The sequence below is a fragment of the Lepidochelys kempii genome, chromosome 16 (assembly GCF_965140265.1).
Source record: "Lepidochelys kempii isolate rLepKem1 chromosome 16, rLepKem1.hap2, whole genome shotgun sequence".
In the NCBI taxonomy this organism is placed as follows: Eukaryota; Metazoa; Chordata; order Testudines; family Cheloniidae; genus Lepidochelys; species Lepidochelys kempii.
In genome coordinates this window covers 19,604,020-19,630,751 of record NC_133271.1, presented here as the reverse complement: position 1 = coordinate 19,630,751, position 26,732 = coordinate 19,604,020, and the positions used below count along the sequence as shown (strand labels likewise).

General features: G+C 47.6%; 3 protein-coding genes across 3 annotated transcripts in view; 1 reads left to right on the top strand and 2 right to left on the bottom strand.

The window, feature by feature from the left end:
• The window catches only part of DDX31 (DEAD-box helicase 31), a 75,476-nt gene extending 63,461 nt beyond the window's left edge, over positions 1 to 12,015 (top strand). The window contains exon 20 of the mRNA XM_073313841.1: positions 6,648 to 12,015. Coding sequence (XP_073169942.1) covers positions 6,648 to 6,795 — 148 coding nt within the window. The 3' untranslated portion in view covers positions 6,796 to 12,015. The remainder of the gene's footprint in view (positions 1 to 6,647) is intronic.
• The window catches only part of GFI1B (growth factor independent 1B transcriptional repressor), a 528,565-nt gene that overhangs the window by 294,606 nt on the left and 207,227 nt on the right, over positions 1 to 26,732 (bottom strand). The gene's annotated exons all lie outside the window — the stretch shown is intronic.
• On the bottom strand, positions 13,654 to 24,791 carry BARHL1 (BarH like homeobox 1). Its single transcript, XM_073314257.1, has 4 exons — positions 24,491 to 24,791; positions 23,501 to 24,172; positions 18,811 to 19,033; positions 13,654 to 15,910 (listed from the first exon to the last, which is right to left on the bottom strand). Exons 2-4 carry the CDS (start codon positions 23,958 to 23,960, stop codon positions 15,616 to 15,618), a joined length of 978 nt encoding a protein of 325 aa, XP_073170358.1. The 5' UTR covers positions 23,961 to 24,172; positions 24,491 to 24,791; the 3' UTR covers positions 13,654 to 15,615.

Genomic DNA, 26,732 nt, shown 5'->3' with positions numbered 1-26,732 from the left:
AGTAGCTCTAGTCTTGTTTTGGATCTTGGCTGTCATAGAATATCAGGGTTGGAAGGGACCTCAGGAGGTCATCTAGTCCAATCCCCTGCTCAAAGCAGGACCAATCCCCAATTTTTGCCCCAGATGCCTAAATGGCCCCCTCAAGGAACTGACAACCCTGGGTTTAGCAGGCCAATGCTCAAAACAACTGAGCTATCCCTTCCCCCTGTGTCACACGTCATTTTATGTTGAATGTTTCCCTGGTTTTCCTTTCCCTCTGCATTTTACCATCAGTTGTCTTGGAGTCTAGAAGGTGATAAACATTTGAGTCCACTGCACTAGCAAAGCCATCAAGCGCCCAAGACAGTGTGAAAGTGGTGATTCATGCCTGGTACGGTCTGCTGGCGTTCTCAAAGTGTGGGTTATATTTCTTGCACCACGCAATGGTGCTACAGGCTTCAGAGCAGCTAGGCTAAAGGATGGTGCTTGGAAGATACAAGTCCAAGAACAGGCATTGCATTTTGCTTTGAGGGGAGGAGAGGTTGTTGGGAAAGGCACCACCATCCCTTCCTGGTCAGTCTGCATTTAGGAGCTGCCTGACCTCCTGCATAGCGATAGCATTCTGGGGTGGTGACTCGGATTGTGGGACAAGGTGGGGATGGGAGGAAACTGTTATTTTTAAGAATAGTGAATACTGGGAAGAAAAAGAGCAAATTGCCTCATTTTTCCACTCTAGTATGTTCTTTTCTCTTGTCTTTTTTTTCCTGCCAGGCCCCATCACTTTTCCATTTATTTTCTGTTGTGTCAGTTCTACATTGTCTGTCTCTCTTTTGGAAAGAGAAACCAAGAGGTAGGGATGGGGATGTCCTCCTGAATTCACACTCCAGCACTTGGCACTTTACAGAGACCTCAGAAATGTTTTGTGCCGGGGGCGGGGGGTGTGGTTGAGGTTGACCTGGCTGCCAGCTTCTTACACTGATAAGCCCCTCTGGATACTAGCCTGGTTTTGTATTCAGCGTGATGTAGAAATCGCCTGTTGTACTTAATGTGAGTCAGATGACTCCAGGTTATTTTTTCCCCAGGAGTGCTGAGCTTTTTCCTCTTTTGCAAACTGGCCGCATCCGGCCGCCTTCATCTTTGCTCAGGATAAAACAAATCATTTTAGGCTGTTTCCTCTGCTCCCGTAATTGTCTCTCTTCAGAGGCTCCTGGTGCCCTGTTCTCCAAGGCTGCAATTTAATTACAGGTGTGCGCAGGCAGCTTTAAGTGTGGTCTCTTATTCCTACCAGTGTGGAGGTTTATTCCCCAAATGACACCACGCAATTACTGGCTTCTATCTCTCTCTCCCCACCTTGTCCCCCCACCCCTGCCCCACTGCACAAACACAGCTTTGTCCCCACCCTCTTAATGAAGTGATTAGAGGGACTCCAGGGGGACTTTGATCTTACCTGTCACCTGGCAACACTAAAAACATCTTCTAGATTTCTGACAAGAAAGAACAGGAACCAGGGCTGTCTCTGGGTAGAGGGTGCCAAGTTTCTAGCTGTGTATCCCAGAGCAATGCGTAGACCTTTAATGGGCCTGGCACTAGAAATCAGGGTGTAACGGTGCCCCTGAAATGTAGATGGAGTGTGCTCTTGACATCTGTCCCTGTTAGTGCCTCTGATCCAATATTGCTTTAGGTAATTCTTCGCCGGAGTCCAGACGCTGCAAAGATCTGATACAGTAGGAACATATTTCAGAGTAACAGCCGTGTTAGTCTGTATTCACAAAAAGAAAAGGAGGACTTGTGGCACCTTAGAGACTAACCAGTTTATTTGAGCATGAGCTTTCGTGAGCTACAGCTCACTTCATCGGTAGGAACATAGGAATTGCCGGACTGGACCAGGCCCATAGTCCATCATGAACGGCATCCTGCCTCTGATGGCAGCCAGGTCCAAATGCTTCAGAATACAGTACAAGGAACCCCATAATGAACAGTTAATGGAATGTTTCAGAGTAGCAGCTGTGTTAGTCTGTATCTGCAAGAAGAAAAGGAGGACTTGTGGCACCTTAGAGACTAACCAATTTATTTGAGCATAAGCTTTCATGAGCTACAGCTCACTTCATTGGATGCATGCAGTGGAAAAGTTAATGGAATGACTTGCTTATAGGGGAAGTTTCTTCCTAACCCCTGACATTTAGTGTCTATCTTGTGCCCTGAACTTTGACTTTTTCTGACCCTTTCATATTTTACTCCATCTAATGAAAGAGAAGATTGGCTTTTTGTATCCATTTAAATGTTTGCTCCTCCTCTGAACTGTGCTAAAATCTTGGCATTTCAGAGTCGGGCTGGGACTGTGTGTTGAGAAACCTTTTTCCTACCAGTGCCCCTAAGTTACCTGGGTTTGCAGAACTCTACCTCAGACGTGGAGGGCTGCTTTTGGAATGGCTCGTCTGGAAGGAAGAATTTAACAGGCTGTGGATTTCTCTGCCCATCATGAGTCCTGGTTAGGGCTCAAGAGCCTGTCATGTCTAGGTGCTGGATCACAGAAAGAAACCTTGGACAGTCCCCCAGTTATGGGGACATGGTTAGGTTCTATCTGTCCTACAGCTGTGTTATGCATTTGTAAGCCTTTCTGCAGAGCCCCTTACCATAGTATCTGGGGGCCCCACAAACCTTCATGAATGTGGCTGTACAACAGGGTGTGGAGTGGCAGGGGGCATGTTATCATCCCTGTTTTGCAGCTGAGGGAGCTGAGGCACAGTGAAATTAAGTGACTTGCCCAGCGTTGCACAGCAAGTGTGTGACAGAGTCAAGGACTGAATTCAGATCTCAGATCTTTGTGGTTATGACACTGAGCCCACAGCCCAGTGTCATAACCACAAAGCCATCCTTCCTCACTGTGGTCATCTGTAGACGAGACCCTAGAGATCTACAGTAACTCAGAAGTCAGTGGAGTTTCCGGATTTTACTCTGGTGTAACTGAGATCAGAATCTGGCCCGGTGATCCTGACCTTCCAAATTTACTATTGCTATAGATTATTACTACTGCCTAGGACTCTTTCACCTCTTGTTTCAATAGGGTCCCGACACCAACAGCAACGCTATATTTGTCTTAGGTTTCAGAGGAGCAGCCGTGTTAGTCTGTATCCGCAAGAAGAACAGGAGGACTTGTGGCACCTTAGAGACTAACCAATTTATTAGAGCATAAGCTTTCATGGGCTATAGCCCCCTTCATCGGCTGCATAGAATGGAACATATAGTAAGAAGATAGATATATACATACATAAAGAGAACATGAAAAGGTGGAGTAAGAAGCTAATTAATTAAGATGAGCTATTATCAGCAGGAGAAAAAAAAACTTCTGTAGTGATCATCAAGATGGCCAATTTCAACAGTTGACAAGAAGGTGTGAGGATACTTAACATGGGGAAATAGATTCAATATGTAGGTAACTTCTGGGTACTCTTCTGGCTCTGTCAATAGTTTTTTCACTTCAGCAGGTGGGTATTGTAGCTTGATAGAGATCTTGTAGGTGTTTGTCTCTGTCTGAGGGATTGGAGCAAATGCGGTTGTATCTTAGAGCTTGGCTGTAGACAATGGATCATCGTGTGGTGTGTCCTGGATGGAAGCTGGAGGAATGTAGGGAAGTATAGCGCTCAGTATAGGGGGTTGTTTATGTGACCATCGCTTATTAGTACATTAGTGTCCAGGAAATGGACCGCTTGTGTGGATTGGTCTAGGCTGAGGTTGATGGTGGGATGGAAATTGTTGAAATCGTGGTGGAATTCCTCAAGGGCTTCTTTTCCATGGGTCCAGATGATGAAGATGTCATCAATGTAGCACAAGTAGAGTGGGGGCGTTTGGGGACGAGAGCTAAGTCAGCCATGATTAGTGTAGGTTCCACAGCACAGCTCCATCGATTTGTGGCACTGGTTACAGGAAGCAGCCTTTCCTCTCCTGCATCCCCATTCCCTGCCTCTCCCTCTACAGCTGATCACTGTAGCAGGGGGTATTGATTTACTAATTGGGCAGTGATTTCACCTGATTGATAATAAAGTGGTGTACAACCTCCCTGCTGAGCTGAAATTCAGCCTGGCAGCTACTGATAGATTACTTGTCCTCAGCAGCAAATAGTTCTGTGTTGTTAAGTAAACTTATTTGTTGGCCAGTAACCCTCAAATTACTGTCGTAAGTGCTTGAAGACGCAATGAAAGTGTCCGTCTGAAACTTCATCATATGTTGAGAAACTCACTTAAATAAGTAAGTGGTGACTAAAATTACTACCTAAATAAAAGTAGGTGACTGTGTGTCAAGACTCCTCGGTTCTATTCCTGGCTGTTCCCCAACTCATTATGTGACTTTGGGTGGGTCATTTCACCTCTGTGCCTCAGTTTCCCCCTCTGCTAAATGACCTGGCACTTGGTAGACAATATAACACAAAATGCAAGACCAAACGCCTGTGGTTTCTAACGCTCTAGTCTAGTGCATACCCGTGTATATGAATGAATATCACTGCTAGAGCATGCTCAGGGCGTTTGTTGTCTACCATCACCTCATGTAGAAGAGCAGATACATTCTTACCTGCTTTGCAATGGGCTCTGAGATCCATTATTGCTATTTATTACTTATATCACTATAGCACCTACAGGCACCTACCAGAGCTGGGGCTCCACTGTGCTGGGCACTGTGCAGATCCATAGTGAGTGATGGCTCCTGCACTGAAGAACTTACACTCTAAACAGACAAGACAGCCTAAAGGCTGGGAGGGTAAACAGAAGCCCCAAGAGGGGAGGTGACTTGCCCAAAGTCACAGACCAGGACCTTGTGGCAGAGCCTATAGAACAGGGGTGGGCAAACTTTTTGGCCCGAGGGCTGGGTAGGGAAGGCTGTGCCTGCCAAACAGCCTGGCCCCCTCCCTCTATTCGCCCCCTCCCCCTTCCCACCCCCTGACTGTCCCCCTGAGAACCCCCGACCCATCCAACCCCCCCTTACTCCTTGTCCCCTGACTGCCCCCCCATCCCACCCCCTATCCAACCCCCCCCCCGTTCCCCAACCCGTGACCACTCCAGAATCTCCACCCCATCCAACCGCCCCCTGTCCTCTGCCTGCCCCCCGGAGACCCCCGCCCCTAACCACCCACTGCTCCCTGCCTGCCCCCCAGGATCCCCTACCTACCCAACTGTTTTCACCGCCGCGCGTGTGCCGTCCCCTCACCATGCCTCTCAGAGTGGCAGGAGTTCGCAGCCCCGCTGCCTGCGCATTGGCGTGGCTGTGGGGGAAGGGGCTGGGGGCTAGCCTCCTGGACCAGGAGCTCAGGGGCCGGGCAGGCTGGTCCCGCAGGCCGTAGTTTGCCCACCTCTCCTATAGAACCACTAGAAGATCCATTTTGGAATGTAGCAGCCAGTCAGAATACAGTTGTCTTTGCAACAGACTCCGGTGCGGAAGCTGTCACAATTCCAGGCAACTGTACCTGTCTTCCCCCTCAGAGGTCTGGCTCATCAGCCATCACCTCTCTTGGGGGAGACCTGCATCTCTCTTCTTCCTGACTGGGGTTTTTCCAGGCTGCACAATTCCGTACCTACACTGTGTTATTTGCCCACAAGCCAGAGAGCCTAAACAGGCCAGCGTCGGTGGCTCTCTTCAGAGGCCAGAATTGCCCTCATGTATAAGTTACCACACAGCAAGCACATGTATTCTTAAGGTGGAAGAATCAAAGAGAAAAAGTACTAAAAGAATAAAAGAGCCTAGTCACATGCTAATAAACTTACTCGAGATCACCCTGCCTGCCAACTCCTGCGGGTGCTCTGATAGGAGTCAATCCTTCAAACCCTTGTGTTTACAAGTTCATAACAGCGATAGCTCAGAACAAGCAGACTCATGCATACTTTTCCCTTATACAACTTGATCTTCCTATTCCAGGAATAGATAATCCATATGGTCCCTTCCTCAGGGCATAGCTTCAAAAGGCTGGGGTTTTGCATACCTGGGGAGGAGGCCAGGAATTTGTATTCACGTCCCCCTAGATATTTCTCAGGAAACCCACTTCATACGTATTACCCCAAAAGACCATTCTTGTCTGCTGCATTGTTCAGTACAGTCCTTTGGTCAGCCAGGCCCACAATAATACAGAACCTTTGTATCTCATACAGTGGACTCCAAAGATACTTAAACTTAGTTCAAGAAGGTTTTTCCAGGCTATTGCAGGCAATTGCCGTATCTGCCACAAAAGTCGACAAGTTGTATGTGTTGTTTGCAGGCTACTGGCAGAAATAATTGTCTTGGGTTGGGGTATTTGTTTTTTTAGCACAGGGTTTAGTTCTGTTATAAAATATTTTCATTGCTCAGTGTCTTAAGGCTGGGGGTTTTTTTTATTTGAAAACTGCTGTGTCACACACTTCATCAGCCGTCAGCACACACACACCCTCCCACCCTCCCCCCGCCAGAGCATTTGTTCAGAACAAAGGCTCCCTTTTAAAAATGGCATGATATTTTGCCACTTTTATGAAAAACCTGTCACAACAATATCTAATTCTGCATGAGACAGAATTTAAAAACAGGCATCAAGGAGAGGAAGCTGCTAATGCACAAATGTCACTTGCACAGCTGTAGAATAAGTAACCCACCAAACTGGATTTCAAAAGGAAAGAAATGTAAACTCCTTCTCTTTGCTCTCTTCTTTTCAGGCCTGACCTTCGCAGGAAAACCCAAGGCAAACGCTGCCTGGCTGAAATCTTGCGATCTGAATACTCTAGTGGGATGGACTCTGGTGTATCCAAGGTCAAGAGAAAGAAAAAACATGGAAAACCTGGCAACCAGAAAATGCTGACCTGAACTGGGAGTTTCCAGCCCTTTGCTGCAGAAACTAGTTCTGGAGAATGCATGGGGCAGAAGGCAAAGGGACATGCAACGCAAACTGAGGTGCACCAGAATTTAACAGAATTTTTAAAAGGCTAAACCCTCAGAGAGCTGAGCCTCCAGAAGACCTGAATGGGGCTGAAATCAAACATGTCCTGTTCTCAGTCAAGATTGCTCCGTTGCAAATAAACGCAGCTTCATGAAGATGCACAAAGTTTCTAAGTTTTGCAGTGTTAAGCCATGACCATTGTTTTTGTAAAGAAAATTTGGAGCAGTCACATGAAGTGTAGGGGGAAATGTGCAACCACCAAAATATAAAGTGACCATCAAATGGGTTAAGATAGGAGCGGAGTTCATTGGGGTGATTATGATGTTTAAAAGGTCTATAGGAACCAATTGTTTAATTTTTTTTAATAGAGAAAGCTGAAGTATTGCAGTGGGCATTACTACCTTAGTTGCTTATTCTAAGGTTAGCTAGTATGCAAGCCTTAGTCTGACCTGAACAAACTGTGGCATTTGGGCCAGATCTCAATGGCATTGAAGTGAATGGCAAAACTCCCAATCACTTAGGAACAAGATTGTATGTAAATAGACAAAGGACCAAATGCTCTATTCCCTACTCCTGTCTCAGGCAAAATTTATAGGTAAGATTTGTCCCTGAATCCTTCAGGATTTAGCCACATGTAATGTCTTGCTTCTCAGCACAGAAAAGTCTGAGAGGAGCATTTCTAACACTTAATGATACCATCATTTTGAAGCGCGCCTTGTTGCTTATTCTGAAAAGCACATTGACTTTAGCTGTTCCTGGCATCGGTCAAGCTTATTTATTTATTTTCTTCTCCTTTTCAGGAGTATATTGTAGGCTAATTGATTTGTCTCCTTGTGTTCCCCTGTTTGCCTTTGAAGTGGAAAGACCCAACAGCTGGAATTTCTTCCTTCCTTTATTTATTTTATTCCTCATCTGAACCCAGGAGGGAGGGGACTCCTGGGAGTTCTTTGTGGTGTGATCTGAGAGAGGCTGTGATTGGGCCCATTCATGATTGCCTTGCACTTGGAACGAAATCCTAGGCCCTTTGAAGGCAATAGCAAAACTCCCCGTGATGTCAGTCGGGCCAGGATTCTGTTGGGTCGTCATTCTGTGCAGGAGATGGTGCTTTCTCAAGGCCTGGTCTGAGATTGCAGAATGAGTTTCCCACTGGAACTACGGACCTTCACAAACTTCACCACCTTCCGCTCTGAGTGCAAGGCTCATGGCGTCAGTCTGCCTTCTCTAAGAAAAGGACAGAGCAAACACACATGCTAAAAAACAAAATAAACGCGAACCAAAACACAAACCCTACCAAAACAGTGCGCTCCACTGCACACACCATTCTCCCCTGGGGAGAGGATGAGAGAGAGAGAACAAACTACACATGACAGATGTTAGTCATGTCGCCTAATGCACGACCGTAAGGGGCTCAGATAGAACAGCAAGGAGGGTGGGATAAGAACGTATATGAAACTGAATTCACAGCAGTGCAAAGTGGGGTTAAAATTTGCCCGAATCAGCATGGTATCCACTTGGCACTGAGATAAGTGATGACACACGATGCGGAGTAACAGTGAGTTGGGTCTCGTGTTGCAGAAGGAGAGCAATCAGTCCAAAAGTGTGTATTTTGTCAAGAACAATTCTTCCCTTCTCCCGGGCGATCACTGAACAGCGACTTCCTGGTTTGACAGCAGTAGTTTTTGAGAAAGAAGGATGTGGAAAAACTGAAGGGCAGAGAGTAGGAGGGCAATCAGCATTTATTAGATTAAAATTAAATAAAGAAACCACCCTCCTGATATTTGTGGGAGTGGAAGGGAATGGGAAATCAGGTTTATAAAACAACCTGAGGCTGAAAATGACTCATCATGTGATGCAGAAAGTGTAAGCTTGGGGAGAATTGATCCTGTGCATGAAGGGTGGGAAAAGTATGACCTTCTCCAAGCTGATTGTCATATGAGAATTAATAGAGACTATTGGTGAATTTATAATACTAAAGACCAGACAACACATGTTAGTCAGACATTAGGAAATCTCTTCGCTCTCTGTGTTATTGGGGCATGTAATGGGCTTGATGAAACAGTGAGCCATTAAGCTTTTTTACCTGTATACTTTTCTCTGTGAGCCGCACCATCTTTTAGTTGAGAGCTGCGGATTAATGCTGAGTGATTCTGGGAAGGAAGGTGGGGGAGATCATCAGGAAAAATGGTAAAGGAAATAGATGTATAGTTAAAGAAAAGTCCAAGATCTGATCATGATGTTGAGGTCCCTTCTGCAAACCTGGATTTATGGGTGGGTTTATCTGTAGCTAAATTCTGCTCTCAGTTACACCTGTGCAGCCGAACTGATTGCATTGTCTGTCCCAGAATCTGTATTCTGATCTAGTTTATCACTTTACTGCCCAGATAATACAGGAAGGAAGATGTAGCAGCTTTAGCTAAATTTAAACCACATTTAATATAAATCATACAATATAAATATTGAGTGTTGCTCTTGGTATAGAGATTCTATCTCGGTTGTGTGAAAACCTCAGCATAATTCTACTGTATATTTGTCTGTATCTTTAAATTTTAAAGGGCGCCTTTATTGTCCCATTGACTTTTTGTTTGATTTCACAGCAGAGTTTGGTTTTAAAAGTGATAACGCCTTTTGTTTTTAATTTTCAGTTAATCCCACCTCTTCTGATATGCTGCACTTCAGATTTCCATTCATATATACCCTTACAATCAAGGAATTCTATTCCTGGTGTGTGGATGGAGCCTGGAATTCTCATTCCAAAAAACGCTCCTGCACTTTCTTGCTTACAATCTAAATAAACATGAGTCCAAAGATGTAAGATCCATGGGGCAGTGACCATATCTTTGTCTGTGTCTGGCATAGGGCCAAGTAAGGGGCCAGATCCTACTCTTTTCAAGGTCAGAAAGGGCCCTGCCTGGGTGGGACTGGTACAATTGTGCTGCACAATTGGGGCAGACTAGCAATTCATGCTCTCCCAGAGGCTAAGTGGAACCATCCCAAGAAAGCTGAAGTTGGTGCATCATCCCGTGGGTGCTTTTGATCTCCACTGACTCCCCATTCGCTTCAGAAGAGAATTCAAGATTCTGCTCCTAATGTACCTTTGGGCTGGGGCCTGGTTCCAGCAGAGACTGCCTCTGAGACCCTCCAAGACAGCTACGCTGCGCAGATATTTGAAATGCCCCAGATTTCACCTCTCAGATGCTGGCAGGGGGAGGTGCTGTTGGTGGTAGGGCTCCACTTGGGGCTTCCTTTCCAGAAGATCAGGCTGAGCATGTTCAGATCTAAGTTGAAGACACCTTTGCTATAAAACCTTTTCCCTGGGCCAATGCCTGTAATCAAAAACAAAACAGCAAAACTTCCCTGCCCATCCAAATTCTCATTCCTCTGTAACCCAGGGGAGCAGAGAGAGAAACACCATTTGTTCAGGACTCGTGCTTCAGCATAATTTGTTCAGTGCTTAGATGCTAGGGTAATAGGTGCTTTGTAAATACCTTTGATGGAGAGCTACTGCAGCGTGATGATTCTGCTGATCTGTGGTCTGGAATGGAGGGAAGGGGGGTATTCCTTCAGCCTCTGCAGAGAACCCCACTCTGCTGCCTGATCACTCAGGCTGTGACCTTGTTCCAGCATTTGGCACAATGGTTGCACCTGTTTACACCTGAAGTCAACGGTTAGAAAGGATCATTGACCGTCCCTGCATTGAGAAAGGAACAGACTAGCGATCCACAGGCATGTATATGTCCTTAAGTGAATCACTGCTTATACAGTATAAACAGTAGGCCAGACTCTGATCTCACATAGACTGGTTGGGATGCAGAGTAATCTTACTGACTTTCATGGAGTTGCTTCAGATTTACCATGTTCGAAATGGGAGCTGGGGTTAGCCCCCTTGTCATCCATTCCTCCTGCAGCCAGCTCCCTTAAAACCGAAAGAGCAAAGAATGAAGATGGACCACAAAGTTGGACAAAAGATCCTTTCTGTGCTTGGAAACCTAGATTGCATTTATAGTGGGCCTGACAATTGTACTAATTTGTTGATGTTTCAGAACCCAAACTCTGAACAGAAAGCAAAAGATTAATGAAATGTTTGTCAAGGAAAATCTTGGCCCTTGGGGGAAAAATAATCCTTGGACTAGAACAGTTGTAGTCTTGTAGCTGGTTTCTTTCACATGACTGATGCATCTCATCCAGCATTTGATTTCAAAAGTTTTTTTGTTTTGTTTTAAAGCCATTGCACCAGGTTTAATTCCACTAAGAATTCTCCAGGGATTTTATTCTTTGCTTTAGAGTAGAGCCCAGGATTGCAGCTGCACTTGGCAAGATGATGTACAAACAGCTAGTAATAAAGCAGGCCCTGTCCTGAGGACCATTGCATTGCAATTTTCAGTATATTGGGGAAAGATAGTCTTGTGGCTAAAACACAGAACTAAGACTTGATGCAGCTGAATTCTATGTCCACCTCTGACACAAACTTGCTCTATGATTTCTTTGGGCAGTCTCTTCCCCCGCCCAATGCCTCAGTTTCTCCATTTGTAAAATGACGATAATACCCTACCTCAGAAGGGTAGTGTGAGGTTAAATGTTTTAATGGTTTCAAAGCACGTTGGGATCCTCTTACAGAAGGTGCTATTTACATGGGAAATATACTTCATTATTATAAAGGGCATATACTCAGTGTGGTGTTTTCACTAAATTGTGATTTTAAAAAATTAACTGTTTCTTTTACTGTGACTATTAAAGCTCCCTTAAGGAAACAGCTCTAACGTTCAACACCTCTCCACTTTCTTTACCAGAAGGACTCTAGTTTGGTCAGTTCCTATTCCCTAAGCTTGATATTTCTTTTGGACTGTAGCCTTGGTTTCTCCTACTGCAGTAATTTTAGCACAAACACTATGCTAGTTAATATTTTAATAGGCTGGTTAAAATCCACTTTACCATGGAGGTTTCCAGCTTCTTCCAGGTGTGAATTAGCAAAACAAATTTAAATATTGCCATTCTAAACTTGTAGGGAAGCTTGTCCTTCATTAATGTAAGAGATGCAATCTGCTAAGAGGTACAAGGACAATTAAATATTGGAGAATGTCTTTGATTTACATTCCTACTGGGTAAATGTAAGAAAGGTTGCTGTATTTTCTCTGCCTTCACTCTCACAAAATGAAAAGCGCACCCAGTGCAAGTTGTCCTTTGATAGATTTTTAATATGATTTTAAAGAGTGTTGTTTGGCCTCATTCTTATTCAATGAGATTAATTTAAAGCACTTATCCCCTGGGTTTAAGTCAATCCATGTAGGATTTTGGACTGGGTTTGTTGCATGGGGGGTTTTGTTTGCATGCTGCTCTGAGAGACTCCTTTCCCACTTCATTAACCCTGAGCTGGGGACAATCCCTCCCATCCAGAGCCGGGGATTTACCAAACCCCACCATTCAGATGCAAAGAAACAGCACCCTCCACAAAGGCAAGGGGGCTGCTTGACTTAATTAGTTGCTGTGCATTTTGCAAAATTATAACAATGCTGACATACTGTCAGGAAGAATACAAAACAAAATAAATAGAAACAGGGTCAGCTCTGGATCTGGCGTTCCTTAGGCCTGGGAGATTCTGGGTGTTATTTCTTCGAAGGCTTTTTCCACCACCCCATCCTCCCCGAGATCTCTCCATCGTTGCCATTTACATGGAGATCCCTGGCCCAGCCTGGTCCCCCCCCTTTCCCAGCGTCCCTCGCTGTAGTAATCACTCCTGCTGCAGGGGCTGGTCAGGGGCTAGTTGTTTTTGATCAGCAGCAGTTCGCCCTGCCCGAGGTAGGGTCCCATCACGGCGCCCCCCGGGGCGCGGTGCTAGCGGCCGGGGGAAGGCGTGGGGCCCACCACGCTGCAGCCGGGGGTCATTGGGGTGGTTAGTGGTGGGGGGGGGGTGTGACAGGTGATGGGCGCTAGACTTGGCCTGGGCTCTGTGCTGAGAAGTTTGCAGAGCTGGGTTGGGGGAGGGGATGGCCGGGGAGCTAGGACCTGCTGCACTCTAGGGTCCCGTCCCCGTCCCCCCCCCGCACGGGAAGGGCAGCGTGCGCTCAGACGGGAGTTGTGCAAGGAGCCTGGCCCACAGGTTGGCCGGGGGGGCGGCCCAGGGCTAAGCCTCGCAGCCCATCTGTCGGGTCCCCGGGACGGGTAGCCGCTCTCAGCCTGTCCCGGTGACCAGCTGCTGGGCTAGCTGGCTGCAGCCAGATGAGCGACACTTTTAAAGGGTGGAAACAATCCATTTTCCAAAGCGATCATTTAAAGCACTTAGGCAATTACACACTTAAGATTAGCGTTAATAATTCACCAGGACCGCGGCTAGCCCTGCGCCAAGGCTCCTCCACCCACCACCCCGCAAGGTGCGAGGGGCCGGGACAAGGGGGCTGCCAGGGATCGCGGGGGCTGCCGGCTCTGCTCCCCACATGCCAGCACTGTGGCGCTGCTTGGGTTTCCTCTGGGGCTGATCCTGCTGGAGTCTAAATCGGGAGTGGCTCTGGAATCAGAGGGCCTGATTCCCCTCTCCCAGGGGTAGAAATCAGGAGTGACTCCCTGGCAGTCAGGGATGAGTCTCCTTTCTCTGAGACACGTGTGTAAATCAGCATTGACTTCTCTTGAGCGGGTGGAGTTACAACCCAGCAGAATCAGGCCCCCTCTTTGAGTGGCCAAAATACGTTTGCCCGTGGGTGAGAATCGTGGAAACTTCCCCCACCCCCTTCCCTTCGGCTTCTTTGATCAGCCAGAGTAAACACCATAAAAAGGCCGCGAATGACTGGATCTGCTTGTTTGTAAAGAAGTTTATTTCCACATTTAAAAAAAAAGAGAGAGAGGGCGAGCCAGAGTTTTGTTTTGTTTTTCTTTTCTGATCTCTTTAAAGCCGCATTCTCCTTCGCTTCTTTTCCTTGCAAAGTCCAGACAGGAGAACCCGGGAATACAGACTTACAAGAATCACTTACACAAATACGTCCTCGGGGTTCACAAATAAATAATTCATATACATTTTGCACACAAGTATTTACAATTTTTTCTTAGTTACATACTCTCGGGTTAGCATGAAAGGGCTCCTCTTACTCTAGGTAATACTGCGACCCAATGGGTCGGTGCCATGGGGCGAGCTCCGAGCTGTTCATTATGAATCTAACGAGGGTCCAGATGTTGTATGTTTCATGTCAGCACACGCGGGCCATCCGCCTACCTACCCCCATTTCTGCACAAGTAGAATTGTTACTTACGAAGGCCAGGAACGGATGCCCTATCGCAAAGCGCGGCCTGGGGATGGCAGAAAGGAGAATGGCTAATACTTGGGAACAAACAAACCAACAAAAATGAGAAGCCATGCTCAGGTGAGCTAGTTTATTGGCAATTACCTTTGCCTCATCCTCCAGTCCTTGCTCAGGCAAAAACCACTGAAGTCGGGCGCGTGTTTAGCATGAGGGAAGTCTGTCTGTCTGTCTGTCTGTCTGTCTTTCTTTCTTTCTTTCTTTCGAGGAAGTGTGTTTGGAACTGCAAGGAACTGGAAACTCCAGCCTGAAGTTAGCCAGGGGCTGGTCCTGCTGGTGAAATAGAGCTTCAAGCCGGTACATAATTGGAACGCAGTGAATTCGTTGAATGGAAACAAAACCTGAGATGTGTTTAACGGTGTGTCTCCTACGCCCAGAATCCTAAACCTCCTCTTGTTATTGATCCTTTAAAACGTAATACGGCTTTTTTTTTTTAAAAAAAAAGGCTTATTTAGCAGATTAATTCGGTTCCTCTCTTCAAACTAACTCCGTCTGAAAGGGGAACGCTTCTGAATTCTGCAGCTTGTGGAGATTCCTTATTTGATCTTTGGGTATTATCTGTCCCCAAGTCTCCTTTAAAAAAGAAAAGGAGAACTTGTGGCACTTGAGAGACTAACCAATTTATGAACACCCATTGTTTCATGTTCTCTGTGTATATAAATCTCCCCACTGTATTTTCCACGGCATGCATCCCACCAAGTGAGCTGTAGCTCAGGAAAGCTTATGCTCAAATAAATTGGTTAGTCTCTAAGGTGCCACAAGTCCTCCTTTTCTTTTTGGGGATGCAGACTAACAGGGCTGCTACTCTGAAACAAGTCTCCTTTGTGTGTGTGGCAAAGTTTAGTGCTAGAAAGCGGGGGAAGGGGCAGAAAGGCCTCAATGGGCAAAAAGAGAAGGGTGGGGGGGGGGGGGTGAAGCCGGAAAAAATCTGTGTTGTGCGTGTGCGCGGGAGGGGGGAATTATATCCCCTCAATGTTTTTAAGGAGGATATTTTTCAGTATTGAAAGGTCTTTCGGAATCGTCTGTGTCTGGGCGATCACAAAAGATTTGTCTATTTGTGTGTTTCCTCCTAGCTCCTCCGTGTCTCCCGCCCACCCCAGAGTTGAACAGATGCTTTCCAGGAAGTTTGAGTTGTCGTTTGTTAGGTTCCCTTTCTCCATTGCTAGGCAGGCGATCGCTCACCCCCTTCCAGGTTAGGCAGCGCGGATCACCAACCGCATCGAAAGAGCGCGCGAGATGTTCCTTTGATGTGTTTTTTCCTTTCCAGCTTCCTCTTGCTCCGTTAGGGTGAACGATGGTTTTGTGAGGTGGCTAGGCGGGGGTTGAAGTGCCAAGGATCCGGCCCGCCTCTCTCCCCCCCCCAGGCTCGGGGTACAGTTTCTGATGGTCAGGGCGGTCTACGCAAGGGAGCAGAGGGGGCCTCTTGGCTTCCTTGGCAGCGGGCTTTGCTGCGAACTCGGCGCTTCACCGCGGTTGAGCCGCTCGCGGGAGGACGCCTGCCAGGGGGGGCAAAGGTGGGGGCGGCTCGCTACCCCCCTGCAGTCCGTGAATGAGGATCCGGGGTACCAAAGGTCTCTGCAAAGCCGGGGGAGGGGCGCTGGGACCCCGGTACAGATAGAGGGCCGCTCCGGGGTCCAGGTTGGAGACCAAGCTCTGCGGGTAGAAATAGGGAGATGGGAACATTCGCTGGAGGGCTGAATAATTCCCAGCTTCTGCCAGTAGCTCCAGTCCCACTGCTGTCTGCCTCTTCCACTTGGTCCTGGGGAGGGAAGCCAAGATACGCGGGTCAGGAGAGAGCCAGCATGCGACAGAAAAGCAGCCCCGGGGGTGCACCCCCACTCCTCCGACTGAGCGGACGTGGCCAAACCGCCGGCCTTCCATGGGCAAGAAACCTGAGCACCCTTCCAGAGTTTGCAACGCTCCAGCCCCGGCTCTCTCAGGAGCAGCCAAGCCCCTGGAGACCCCTGCAGCCCCTCCTGCAGTCACAGGTGGGAGAGATTTGCAGCGCCCACACCTGATATAGCTCGGGTGAAAGCTGTGGAATCTTTCACACCCACTCACACGCCTGTGCTGAACCGCAGGGCAACACAATCATTGATCTGCATGTTCCATTCTATGCAGCCGATGAAGGGGGCTGTAGCCCCCCAAAGCTGATGCTCAAATAAATGTGTTCCTCCCTAAGGTGCCGCAAGTCCTCCTGTTCTTTTTATTGAGCTGACGCTTGTTTCCAGAACCCAAATCCTCTTCCCGCAGCGATTTATTACCCCGACGGCCAGGAACGCGGGTGGACTCTCTGGATGTTAACTTTGCGAATATTAACGTGAAGTGTGTGTGGGGGGGAGGGGAAATTGACAAGAGTATTAATTGTCCACTATTTGTACAAGCCCACGTATAGCATAGTATGTTAGCAGTGCAATGCCAGCTATGCCCCCCGGGCAAAATGTGTATATTTTATTGCGTGTTGTGATCATGAGAGAGGTATTATTATTTATTAGTCACTCACAAGTATATAACGTATCAGATAGTATGTCTGATACCAGTTGCCTGAATATATTTTTTCAGCTCAGGCAAATGGCATCAGACATACTCTCTGCTATATTGTGTGTGTAAGAATAATTAATAATAATATGTGATCACAGCACATGGTAACATGTAACTGCACATACGCTGATCTACAGTGATTGGAAACATCCATCTCTAATTTGCCAGCTCAGGCAGGTGATTATCTTTCTATCTGTCTGATGTGATCATATATGATGATCACATGCTAAGACAGAATCACACGCTCTCCTGAAGAGTTCGGCCCTCTCAGACATTTGGATTCTTGTTGGTTTCTAATCAGTGCGCTGGGTTCTTAAAACGTTCACACAAGCCCCAGAAAATCACTTAAACCAAATTTAAACCGGTGTTTAAAAAGTTCAGGTTTCAGATGAAGCTAGAAGGAAGACTGAATTCGTACAAGGCCTTTTGGAAATCTGGGGAGAGAAATAGCACCTGGAATTTTTTATCGCGGCCTTAGGAGTTTAGTTGAAACCAAATAAATAACCCTAAACGGGGAAACTAAACTCTCACCAGATTTGTTCCCGTTCCTTCCCCCCCCGCAAAAAAGCGAAATGTTGTGATCGCTTTCTAAATGGCAATATTAAAGCATTGATCAGACCCGACCTGAGAAATACCCACATCGCTTTCTCTCTGGGGGTGGGAAAGAGAGAGAATAAACTACCCCAAGGAGCAGCCTCCTAGCTGGGCGATTTTATTTTGCGTCCTCCGAATGTCAGACCAGAGCTGCCCCCGCGCCCAGAAACAGGGTGAACTTTACTGGGCAGCGGGTCGTGCTGGAAGCCAGACGTGTTTGCTGCTCCTTTTGTTGCGATGACAATCGTTCTCCAGACAATGGCCGGAGCAGGGGTCAGAGCCCCGGGATGCACGTCGGGGCAGGCGGCCGGGGATCAGCCGAGCCTGTCGCTGACGCGCTAGGCCCATTTCCATCCTTAAATTATTCATCATCATCATAATTGTGTAATTACTGTAACTGGCGTTAATTATGGATGCCCGGGATTTATTATTAATGGGCCGATGTGTTATGCTGTTGTGTTTATCGAAAAGGACATTTCTTCCTTTTTCCTGAACGGTTGTTGGGGTGGGGTGGGGGCTTCCTGTTACCTGGATGGGGGGGGGGCTGGGAATAGGAGACCCACACGGATAGCACGGAGGGGGGGGGGGCATTGCTGCTGGTGTTTTGTTTTTTAAGCCAGTGACTATTAAAAGGAGACGAGGAAGACACGTGTTGCTTCGCTAGACCGCGGCAAGGCCCGGTGTGGAAGGAGCCAGGGGCTGCTCTCTGCCTTTCCAGCCCCGTGTGCCCATGGCTGGGTGGCTCATCTTCATCCCTTGTTCCCCAGCCTTTGTATGGGGGCGGGTTCTGCTTTCACCCATTGCACCCCCACCCAGGTATCCACTCTGCTGGGGTTTGGAGGCAGGTCTTCCAGGGCTTGCGTTTTTCATTGTGATTTTATGAAGAGCCCGTTCTAGGAGCGGCGTCCGAGCTTGGGGTGGCCAAACTGCCGCCTTCTGCGGCGGGGTCGGGCCCGATCCTGGTCCATGCCACCCGCCCCCCCCCCCGCGCCCGCTTTCCTTGGCGCCCAGCCGGGCTGCTGGTTGGTACAGGGGCGGATTTCCTGGGCTCCCGCTCGGGGAGGTTTGGTTTTAGAGATAAGGGGCTGTCTGTCTTCCTGTGGTGGCTATGGTTCGCAAATCCCCGCTGAGCATTGCCACTCCGCGGCAAGCAGCGGGCCGCTTTCAGCCGCCCATCCCCTCGGGCCTGGCCTTTGCAGCCTGCATTCAGACCCAGTCTTTTTACTTTTGCCAGATAAAACCGCGCCGCAGCCTCTGGTCCCCGCTCAGCCCGCTCCAGCCCGGGACCTGGCACCCCAGCTACCTGGGCCCCCGCCCTTCAAACCCCCGCCCTTCGGACGCGCTGGGAAACCTGGCGGCTTTCAGGGACTCGCTTCAAAGCCACTTCCTAGTTGGTGTCTTGGGGAAAGCCTGTTTAGTGCATCTCTGCGGAAGATGCTGTGGGCCCAGAGGCTGCCCCCGGAACTCCCCTGGGTCCGGGGTGGGGGGTGGGAATCAGGGAGATTTGCGCTGTGCTGTTTTTACCTTCTGTTCTGGTACCACGTTTTCACTTGGGTGTCAGTGAGGTTGAGGGAGGCCGCCAGCTCCATCCTGTCCTGCACACTCAGGTATTTCTGCCTCTCAAAGCTCCGCTCCAGCTGGGCGAGCTGGTGATCGGTGAAGGCGGTGCGGGCTTTGCGCGGCTTTTTCAGCCTCACCGGGGGGCTGTCCCTGGAGCTGGAGATTTCTCGGTCCCCTTCTTCTTTCACTAGAGGGGGAGAAAGAATGCACATCGTGTCAGGGCAGAAAGAGAGGTGATGCAAAGCGGCTCTGGGTCGCTTCCTTGCAACAGCAGGAACAGAGAGGCTCAGGCAGAGAAAGAAATAAGTATCACACGCACACACCCTGCCCGGCTATTGTTTTGCAAATGCAAGCGGGCGAGTTTGCCCTGAGTTTTTTGCCTTCTCTCCTAGGCCCTGGTGTTCTCTGATCACGGCTGCCTTTTGGCTCTGTGAGGTTGGTGATGGGATTCAAATGTCATGCCGCTCGGAAGGAGGGTAATGCAGAAGAAGTTGGAAAAATAAGAGCAAATGCTGGGCATGACCGGATATCAGAATAGTAGCCAATGGTCCATGTTTCGTTTGAATACCAGAGATGCAGTTCAAAGAGAGAGAGAGAGAGAGCGAATGAATTCCTGGGGAAAAGGCTAATATATCCAGAGTATGTATAGGATACACCCAGGATTGACCCGTATTTTGTCTTTTAGTAGAAATCCTCATTTAAAAAATATATATAATTCTGCGAGCTCTTTGATTGAGTCCCTTTACATTTCCTCCTCCGGTGTCATGCCTGACAAGGGAGTTTCCCCATCTCCTCTAGGTTTACCCCAGTCAACCCGACCAATGCTTTTGCAATGATGGATCGGTTGATGTTTGTACAGGAAAAATCAAGTGTGTGTGTGTGTGGGGGGGAGGATCTGGATTTGCTGACCATAAAGTTGTGGAGCTGCGGATTTGGTGTTAGTGGGGGGCTTGTTAGCATGGCCTACTTTTTAATTCATGTAATGCTTAAAAAGAGCCACTTTTCACTGACAAATGATTGTTAATATGCTGTAAAGAAATGCGTATATCTCTGAGTAGGGCATACGGCGCACAGGCATAAGACAAATGGAACCCTTAAACGGGTAGAAGGAAACATTTGAGAAGTGGTGCTGTGAGGCCAGGCTTTTGCCATGATTTAACTTTTAAAATGCCTAATGAGAGGTTTTATTGATGGTTCATTAACGCAGGAAAGTCTCTGTGTGTCTATAATATACACACAAGCAGATCAATATATTACACAGACGCTGATGGCTAGAAAGAATGATTTACACCCGAAAACATCTGTACGAGATTGGAAAATCTAAGCAAGAAAAGCTCTGTTTTTCCCCCTCCTGAAAGAGATTATGTAACAAAAAGCTTCAGTTTATATAAATTGGCTGCATTAGGTTTTTACAGGGGTTTATGGTAAATTTCATTGTGAAAGGTTTTAGAAGTGACAGGGCTGTAGTTGAATGCGAGTTGATTTCTCTCTGTAGGAAGACAATAATCCGGTTAATTGAGCCACCAGGGAACGAAACCCTTCAACCAGAAATCCAGAATCTAGCAGACCAGATAGAGACAAACCCGCTGAATAGCTCTTAAACATGAGATTCTGTTTCATTTAATGGCGAAACAAACACCCACCCACCCCCATCTTCTCCCCCTCCAAAAATAAAATAAAATCAAATAGGGGCCGGTGGAACCAGTAGCCTGTGACTTCTGCAAAGAGGATAGTTTGGGAAACACCCTTTCAACGGAATCTTCACGATGTTTATTTCAGGTCTCAGGGTGAAGCGATCGGGGAGAAACTTTGGGGATTATTTGATTGGCCATTAAAGTTATTGCAGATGTAGCTGCATTTCCTTAGACGGCCATTGGAATTTGAGAAACATGATTTGAGCCAAACACTTAAACATTATTAAAGTTTGGACTTCTCAAAAAAGTTAATTGGGAAAGAGAGAGAGAGAAATGACTGAGTTTGGAATGGATTGTTCTCCCGGATTCCCAGAATCCCTGTTTAGCCACTGAACTTCCCTTTGGATTTCAGTCCAACTGAACACAAAAGAGTTTCTCTGATTTGCTCTACGACTAGTCAACACAGCTGGAAAATATGTTTAGCCCAGTATTTAGATGAGGTGCGGAAATAAAATAAAATAAAACACCTCCCTTAAAAGCTATTGCTTTGAAAAGCTCGCTCAATTATTAAGGGAGTTTTTCTTGTACATATCAGGGTCCCCCCCCCACTTAAAAAAAGTTAATGTTTTGGCTGCATAGAAACTCATGGGAAGCGTTTATTTTTCATCTGGGCTCAATCCCGAAATCCTTGTGTGCCAGCACGTTTTAAACAACCCTCCCATTGAACTCGGGAGACTCTGTCCGTAAAGCAATCGGGCGCTCAGGGTTATTTACATCAATGGGAACGAGTGGCTTCAACACGGAGGAAGGGGCCCTATCTTTGGGTCTGGGCCTTATATTTTTAAACAATTAAACAACTAGTTGCTTGTTACCATTCGATGCATGAAATGGTTTTCCGTTCCGCTGTATTTTATTCGAATGGAAACACACAAGCTACGAGTTTCTCCTGATAGGGAAGGGGAAAGCTGTCTTTGACTGCGGACTCCGCCTTGCACTGGGGAAGGGCTGGTTACTGCTAGTTGCCTTTTATTAATTTTATTATTATTATTCATTATTATATATTATTTAATCGATTACTATGAAATGGAATTTGTCAGCTCCCACTTGCGGGCAGCCTGGCTGTGCATGGCTTTGACAAGAAATCTTTCATGGTAAAAACTGGTTTGAAAAATTTCCTGTTGAGGATCAGATCGACATATATAGTTTATATTTTTTGCTTGAGGGGAGATACAAGCGTGCATTTCTTTTTCTACCTAGTTTCTTTCCCAGCTTGGCAGTTTTGAAAAGAGAGACAGGATTTAAAAATAAAGAAACAAAAAAGCTCGTAATGTTGACTTCCATTTGATCACCTTCCTTCAAAAGACCGGAGTCAATTTCTATTCCTCCCCAGCCAGATACATTTCACTTCTGCTTATTGTGAGAGGAATGAGAATATAAAATGCAGCTTCATTCGGGCATATTCAGAAAGTTTCCAAAATCTGCTTGGCAAATAGTTTGCTACCTAAACTATATTTTTAAAGAGGCACGTTTCCCTTACTTCCCCATGAATGAATTTAATATTTAGTTGTTGCTGTTGGGGTTTTTTATCTGCTGTAAAATAGAGGATGGGAATTAATTATAATTAAAATCGTGAGGCCAGTAGGTAAAACATTATTAAGAAAGATACAAATAAATAAGCAGCCAAGCAGAGAAGATCAAAGTTCTCTTCTTCCAAGGAAATTCAGGCCTATTTTACCACATTCCTCAATCTTTCTTTCAGTCACCCATAAATACAATATGCAGAAATTAGGAATGTTTGCAGCAGAAACCTTAATTCTGCCTGATGCATTATTGCATCCGAGCGGCGCAGACTTCAAACGGCCCCTTTAAAATGATTGTATCCCTTGTGGACTTTGTGCAGAGGTTAGAACTAGCGATCTGTAATGTTTCCATGTTAAAAGTTTTAAAAGAAAGTGCGAGAGACCGAATACACTTGCAAGGATACACCACAATCAGACACAGACGGGAAAAAACCCAACAACCCACCGGGGTTATAGAATGTCCCTCTCAAAAACGTGAAGTTAAAATCCCAGTCTCCTGCCAGGGTTTTTCACGAACTAGGATGAGAAGAACCTCTTCCTCCTTTCATGATGGAGCTTACCCACATTTGTATAGCTTGGTAATAGAGCTGATCCTTCTCGAACGGACTGGAGTGAAATTAATTCTGATCACCTGACGTTACTTAAACAATACCTTATTTTTAAAAACTCGCACAGCTTTCCCCCGTGTCTAAAAGCGACGGACAAATCTAACTTGCTGGGCAACCATTTCTTTTTGGGCTCTTCTAATCTGGAAATAGCTCGGAAGCAAAATTCCAAGAGTCTAAAGGTTAATTCTCTATGCGTGATGGATTAGCCAATTACCTCCCGAAAATGCAGAATGAAATTGCTAAAATAAAATATATTAATTGAGTTCTGGGGCACATACCACTCTTGTGATTCATAATTATTCAGATCTTTACAGGGGCAAGGAAATTCTGCGGGTTTAATCGAAGGAGCGTATTCATTTGTATTTTTTCTCCCCAAGTGATCTTTATATTCCTCAATCCGATGCTATAAATCCCCCCATCCCCCTCCTGACCCCACTATTTAAAGTTCGACCTGATTGTTTTAAACTCAAGCTTTGTGAAGTTTTCATTATTTATTCCTGATTGCTGGACTGTCGACGGGAGGTGTAAAGAATCAGCTTCCTCCCAGACACAACCTATGGGCTCAATAGCAAATCAAGATTCACCCCCACCCCCAAGAAATAACAGGGACCCAAAATCACCCCACCATCCCCAATTCTCTTCCCAGAGACAGAGGACCAGCGCTTTCTTGGATGGGAAGGGGGAGTGCAGGAAATGTCAAGCTCTTTAAAATGCCTTCACAGCAGAGCGAGGAGTGAAAAGAAAGGCTGGAGGGATGTTTTGAAAGCAATCCAATCGCTGGCTGGGGGCAGCTGGTCAGTAGCTCGGGCTCTCGCCTCCCCTCGGCTCTTACCTTTGTACTCCGAGTCCGACGAGGCGTTGCTGCTACTTTTGTCCATTTTCTCTCTAAAGTCCTCCCCGGGTTTGGCCGGGATTCGCCCCGCCGGCTCCGGGCCGCTCTGTCCATTGGTGCTAGAGTAAGGCGCGCAGGCTGCCAGGGGCTTGCAATCGGCGAGGATGTCCCTGATTAGGAAAGACGAGGTCACTGTTCTGGACTGGGAAGGCGCCGAGCTCTGCCCCGGCTGGAGGTGAGATTCCAAGCCCACGGCCACCCCTTGCCTGGGAGCCGCCGCCTCCAGGCATTCCTTCCCTGGCGAGTGGGGAGACGGGCACCCGCTGCTGACTTCGGAGCCGGGGCTTAGTTCCAGGGGGGACCTGCACTCCCCCATCAGCGGGTCTCCTTGGGGCGCGGCCGGGCTCCCCGCTCTGTGGGACAGGATGGAGTCGATCCCAAATCCGTTGGAGCCTTCCATGGCCAGGCTCGTCCCCCAGCCCCAGCCGATCGCTCGCACCCGGCACCTTTCAGGCGGACATTGGCCGGCAGTCCGGACCTGGTGGGGGAGGGTGGGGCTGGGGCAAGGCAGAGTTCAGCGTGGGGTCCAGGGAGCCCGTTGACCAACAATTCCCGTGGGGCGCGGTGCATTAGATCCAAGGCTCAGCTCTCCTGCTTCAGCATCCCAGCCAGCTGCGGCCAGGGGGAGAGACAGACAGACAGACAGAGACAGACAGACAGGAAGAGAAAAAGGATTAAAAAGTCAAAGTTTGCTTGGGGGGGACCCCCCCTCGATTTAATCCTAACTCCACCCCCCACCCCCCTCCCCACTACATCTATCAGCGCTGAACTCCGGCGCCCGCAGGGAGGAGGAGGAGGAGGAGGAGGAGGAGGGGGGGGGGAAAATCGACCCAACGGGGTTTTCGGCGCCGTAACTAGTTAATGATTCAAAAATCAATGTGTGGGGGTGGGGGAGGGGGGGGGAAGGGGGGAAGGGTGCCCTGCCAGCACCTCGGCCGGATCCTGCTTTGGCGCTCAATAGCCAGGCTGGTCCCACGACGCGAGGCGGGATGGAGATTTCAGCACCTCCGAGAGCGCCTGGGCGGGCGCCTGGGAGCGGCGGCACCCATGGCGTCGGGGCGGGCGGGCCGCCCTCCTGGCGGCGGACGGGGCGGGCGGAGCGCGGCTCGGTTTCAGCACCGTGGACAGAGGCAGCGGCAGGCTCGACCCGCGGGCTCCGCGGGTGACACGTTCCCCTTTAAAAAAACCAACTTGTGTCACTTAAGTTTGGGTTTCTTCTTCGTCGTCTTCTTCTTTTTTTAAGGTGCCAGGGCCACGTGTCTGAGCATCCGCCCTTCTCATTGGCTGGGGTGCTTTTGGGGTGATGTCACACACTGACTAAGGAACCTGATCTCCTTTCAGTTTGATTAAAAGAGACACTGAATTAATTACAGCCCAGATCCAACTGTTTACAGGCAATTTCCACCCTGTTTGCTTTCATTACACCGCTGATGAAGCTCTTAATGGGGTTATTACCGATAGGGGGTAGGTCTGGGTTGATGTGTGTGGGGTTGTGGTTTTTTTTTTTTTTTTTAACTTTTGCTTCTTCCACAATTAGCTGAATCATTAGTTCCCCTCACGCTGAGAAAGTTTTTCTGCATGTTTAAAAACAAAAACCCACGGACGAATGAGTTAAATGTGCTCTAAATACTGAAGACCAGACAGGAGTAGTAAGAATTCCTCCCCCTCCTCTTTAAATGGCAAGGATAAAGTTTTAGTGATTTATCTGTACATTTGTCAAACCCTCTTTCCTTTACACCGATTTTCATTTTTTTTTAATTTAAAATTTCTTGCTCCGTTGCCGGGCTCTGTCTAGCGAAATGTTTATTTGCTTTTGATGGTTTTTTTTTAAAACAAGATAGCACTAAAGACTGAGAAGTTGGAAATGACGCCACACCAGTAATAGACTCGTAAATCGAGCAATGGGCAATATATAGAGAGCGGTAGCGCAGAAAGAGGAAACAATAATAAAGTAGGAAACAGATCCGGATCAGGATTATCTGGCTTTTAATGAGATACTTATCCGATCCATCAGGTAGGAAGAAGTAACATACAAAGGCAGGTGTTACCCTACCATGAAGTGAATGTAACAATCGATAGAATGGTGTGCGTGTGTGGTTCTCATCACTGTCAACGCTAAAGAATTTTGCTGGATTGGCTTTTTCTGCCCGTCTAAACCCTTCCACAAAACCCCACGAGGGAATGGGACCCCACTGCTCATTAAACACCTAGAAATGATCTCCATGGCCGAGCACTCTTTCCTTTCCCGAGCTTCCAGTCCAGGGGAGGCGAAGCTGCTCTACCCCAGCCTCTCAAACTTCCAGAAATGCAGATGAAATAAAGGATCGGGGGCTGGGGAGGGGGATGCATTTAGGTGAGAACTCTGAAGGGGTTCCCCCCACCCCTTTTGTGGAACCATTTCCCTTCCTATTTCCCCAAGAGAACGATTTTTTCTTAGATTTTGGAGCTCTTAAAAAAAATCAAAATCTCCAGATCTCCGAAGATCTGTAAATCGCTGTCTCTAGTTTAAGGGCTCACAATACCACTCGGGACAGAGTTTGTAATTAATTCAAGTTACTCCCTGGCAATGCAACTGGGAGAGCTTCCAAGCCCCTTTACAAGGAATACACCTTAACAGGTTTGTAGACAAATCGGTCTGTCTGTCCATTCATCCAGGTACTTATATGTAGCAGTTTTTGTCGTTTCTGACGGGTCTTGGGCCCCCGCTTTGCATGTTACACTGAGTTCTGAGCAGCCCCTCGCCACAAAGGCAGGGAACGGCGTGGATCTGTCTGTACAAAGTTTTGTTATTTTTACAAATATTTCCCCCCCTCTTTCTCATTTTTTATTTATTTCCCTCTTCTTCTCCTTTCGCCCCTTCCATCCAGGCGGCTGCTGGCTCTTGTCCCTCCTCCAAAGATCCCCTTGGCCAGCAGCTTGGAAGCGGGCAATGCACCGAGCTTCGGGACTGCAGAAGTTGCTCCTTATCCCCAGAGAGGACCGAATGCGGCTGCCAGCTGTCGCAGAGGGGCAGACTCTGCCAGCACTTCCAGGACTTGCTCCTGGAGTTCTGGGTCGGACCTGGATCCTAGTCCTCCGCCCCCCACCCCCAGCACAGGCTCTCCCCATTTCCAGGCTAAAGATTTTCCTTCTCCTCCGCTTTCAAGAACAAAACCGAACAAACAAACCAAAA

Coding starts and splice junctions, on each gene's coding strand:
- BARHL1 (XM_073314257.1), bottom strand. CDS start 23,960: ATGGAAGGCTCCAACGGATTTGGGATCGACTCCATCCTGTCCCACAGA. Junction 19,034..23,500: donor GTCGGACTCGGAGTACAAAG/GTAAGAGCCGAG, acceptor CTCCCCCTCTAG/TGAAAGAAGAAGGGGACCGA. Junction 15,911..18,810: donor ACGTGGTACCAGAACAGAAG/GTAAAAACAGCA, acceptor TTCCCTCCCCAG/GACCAAGTGGAAGAGGCAGA.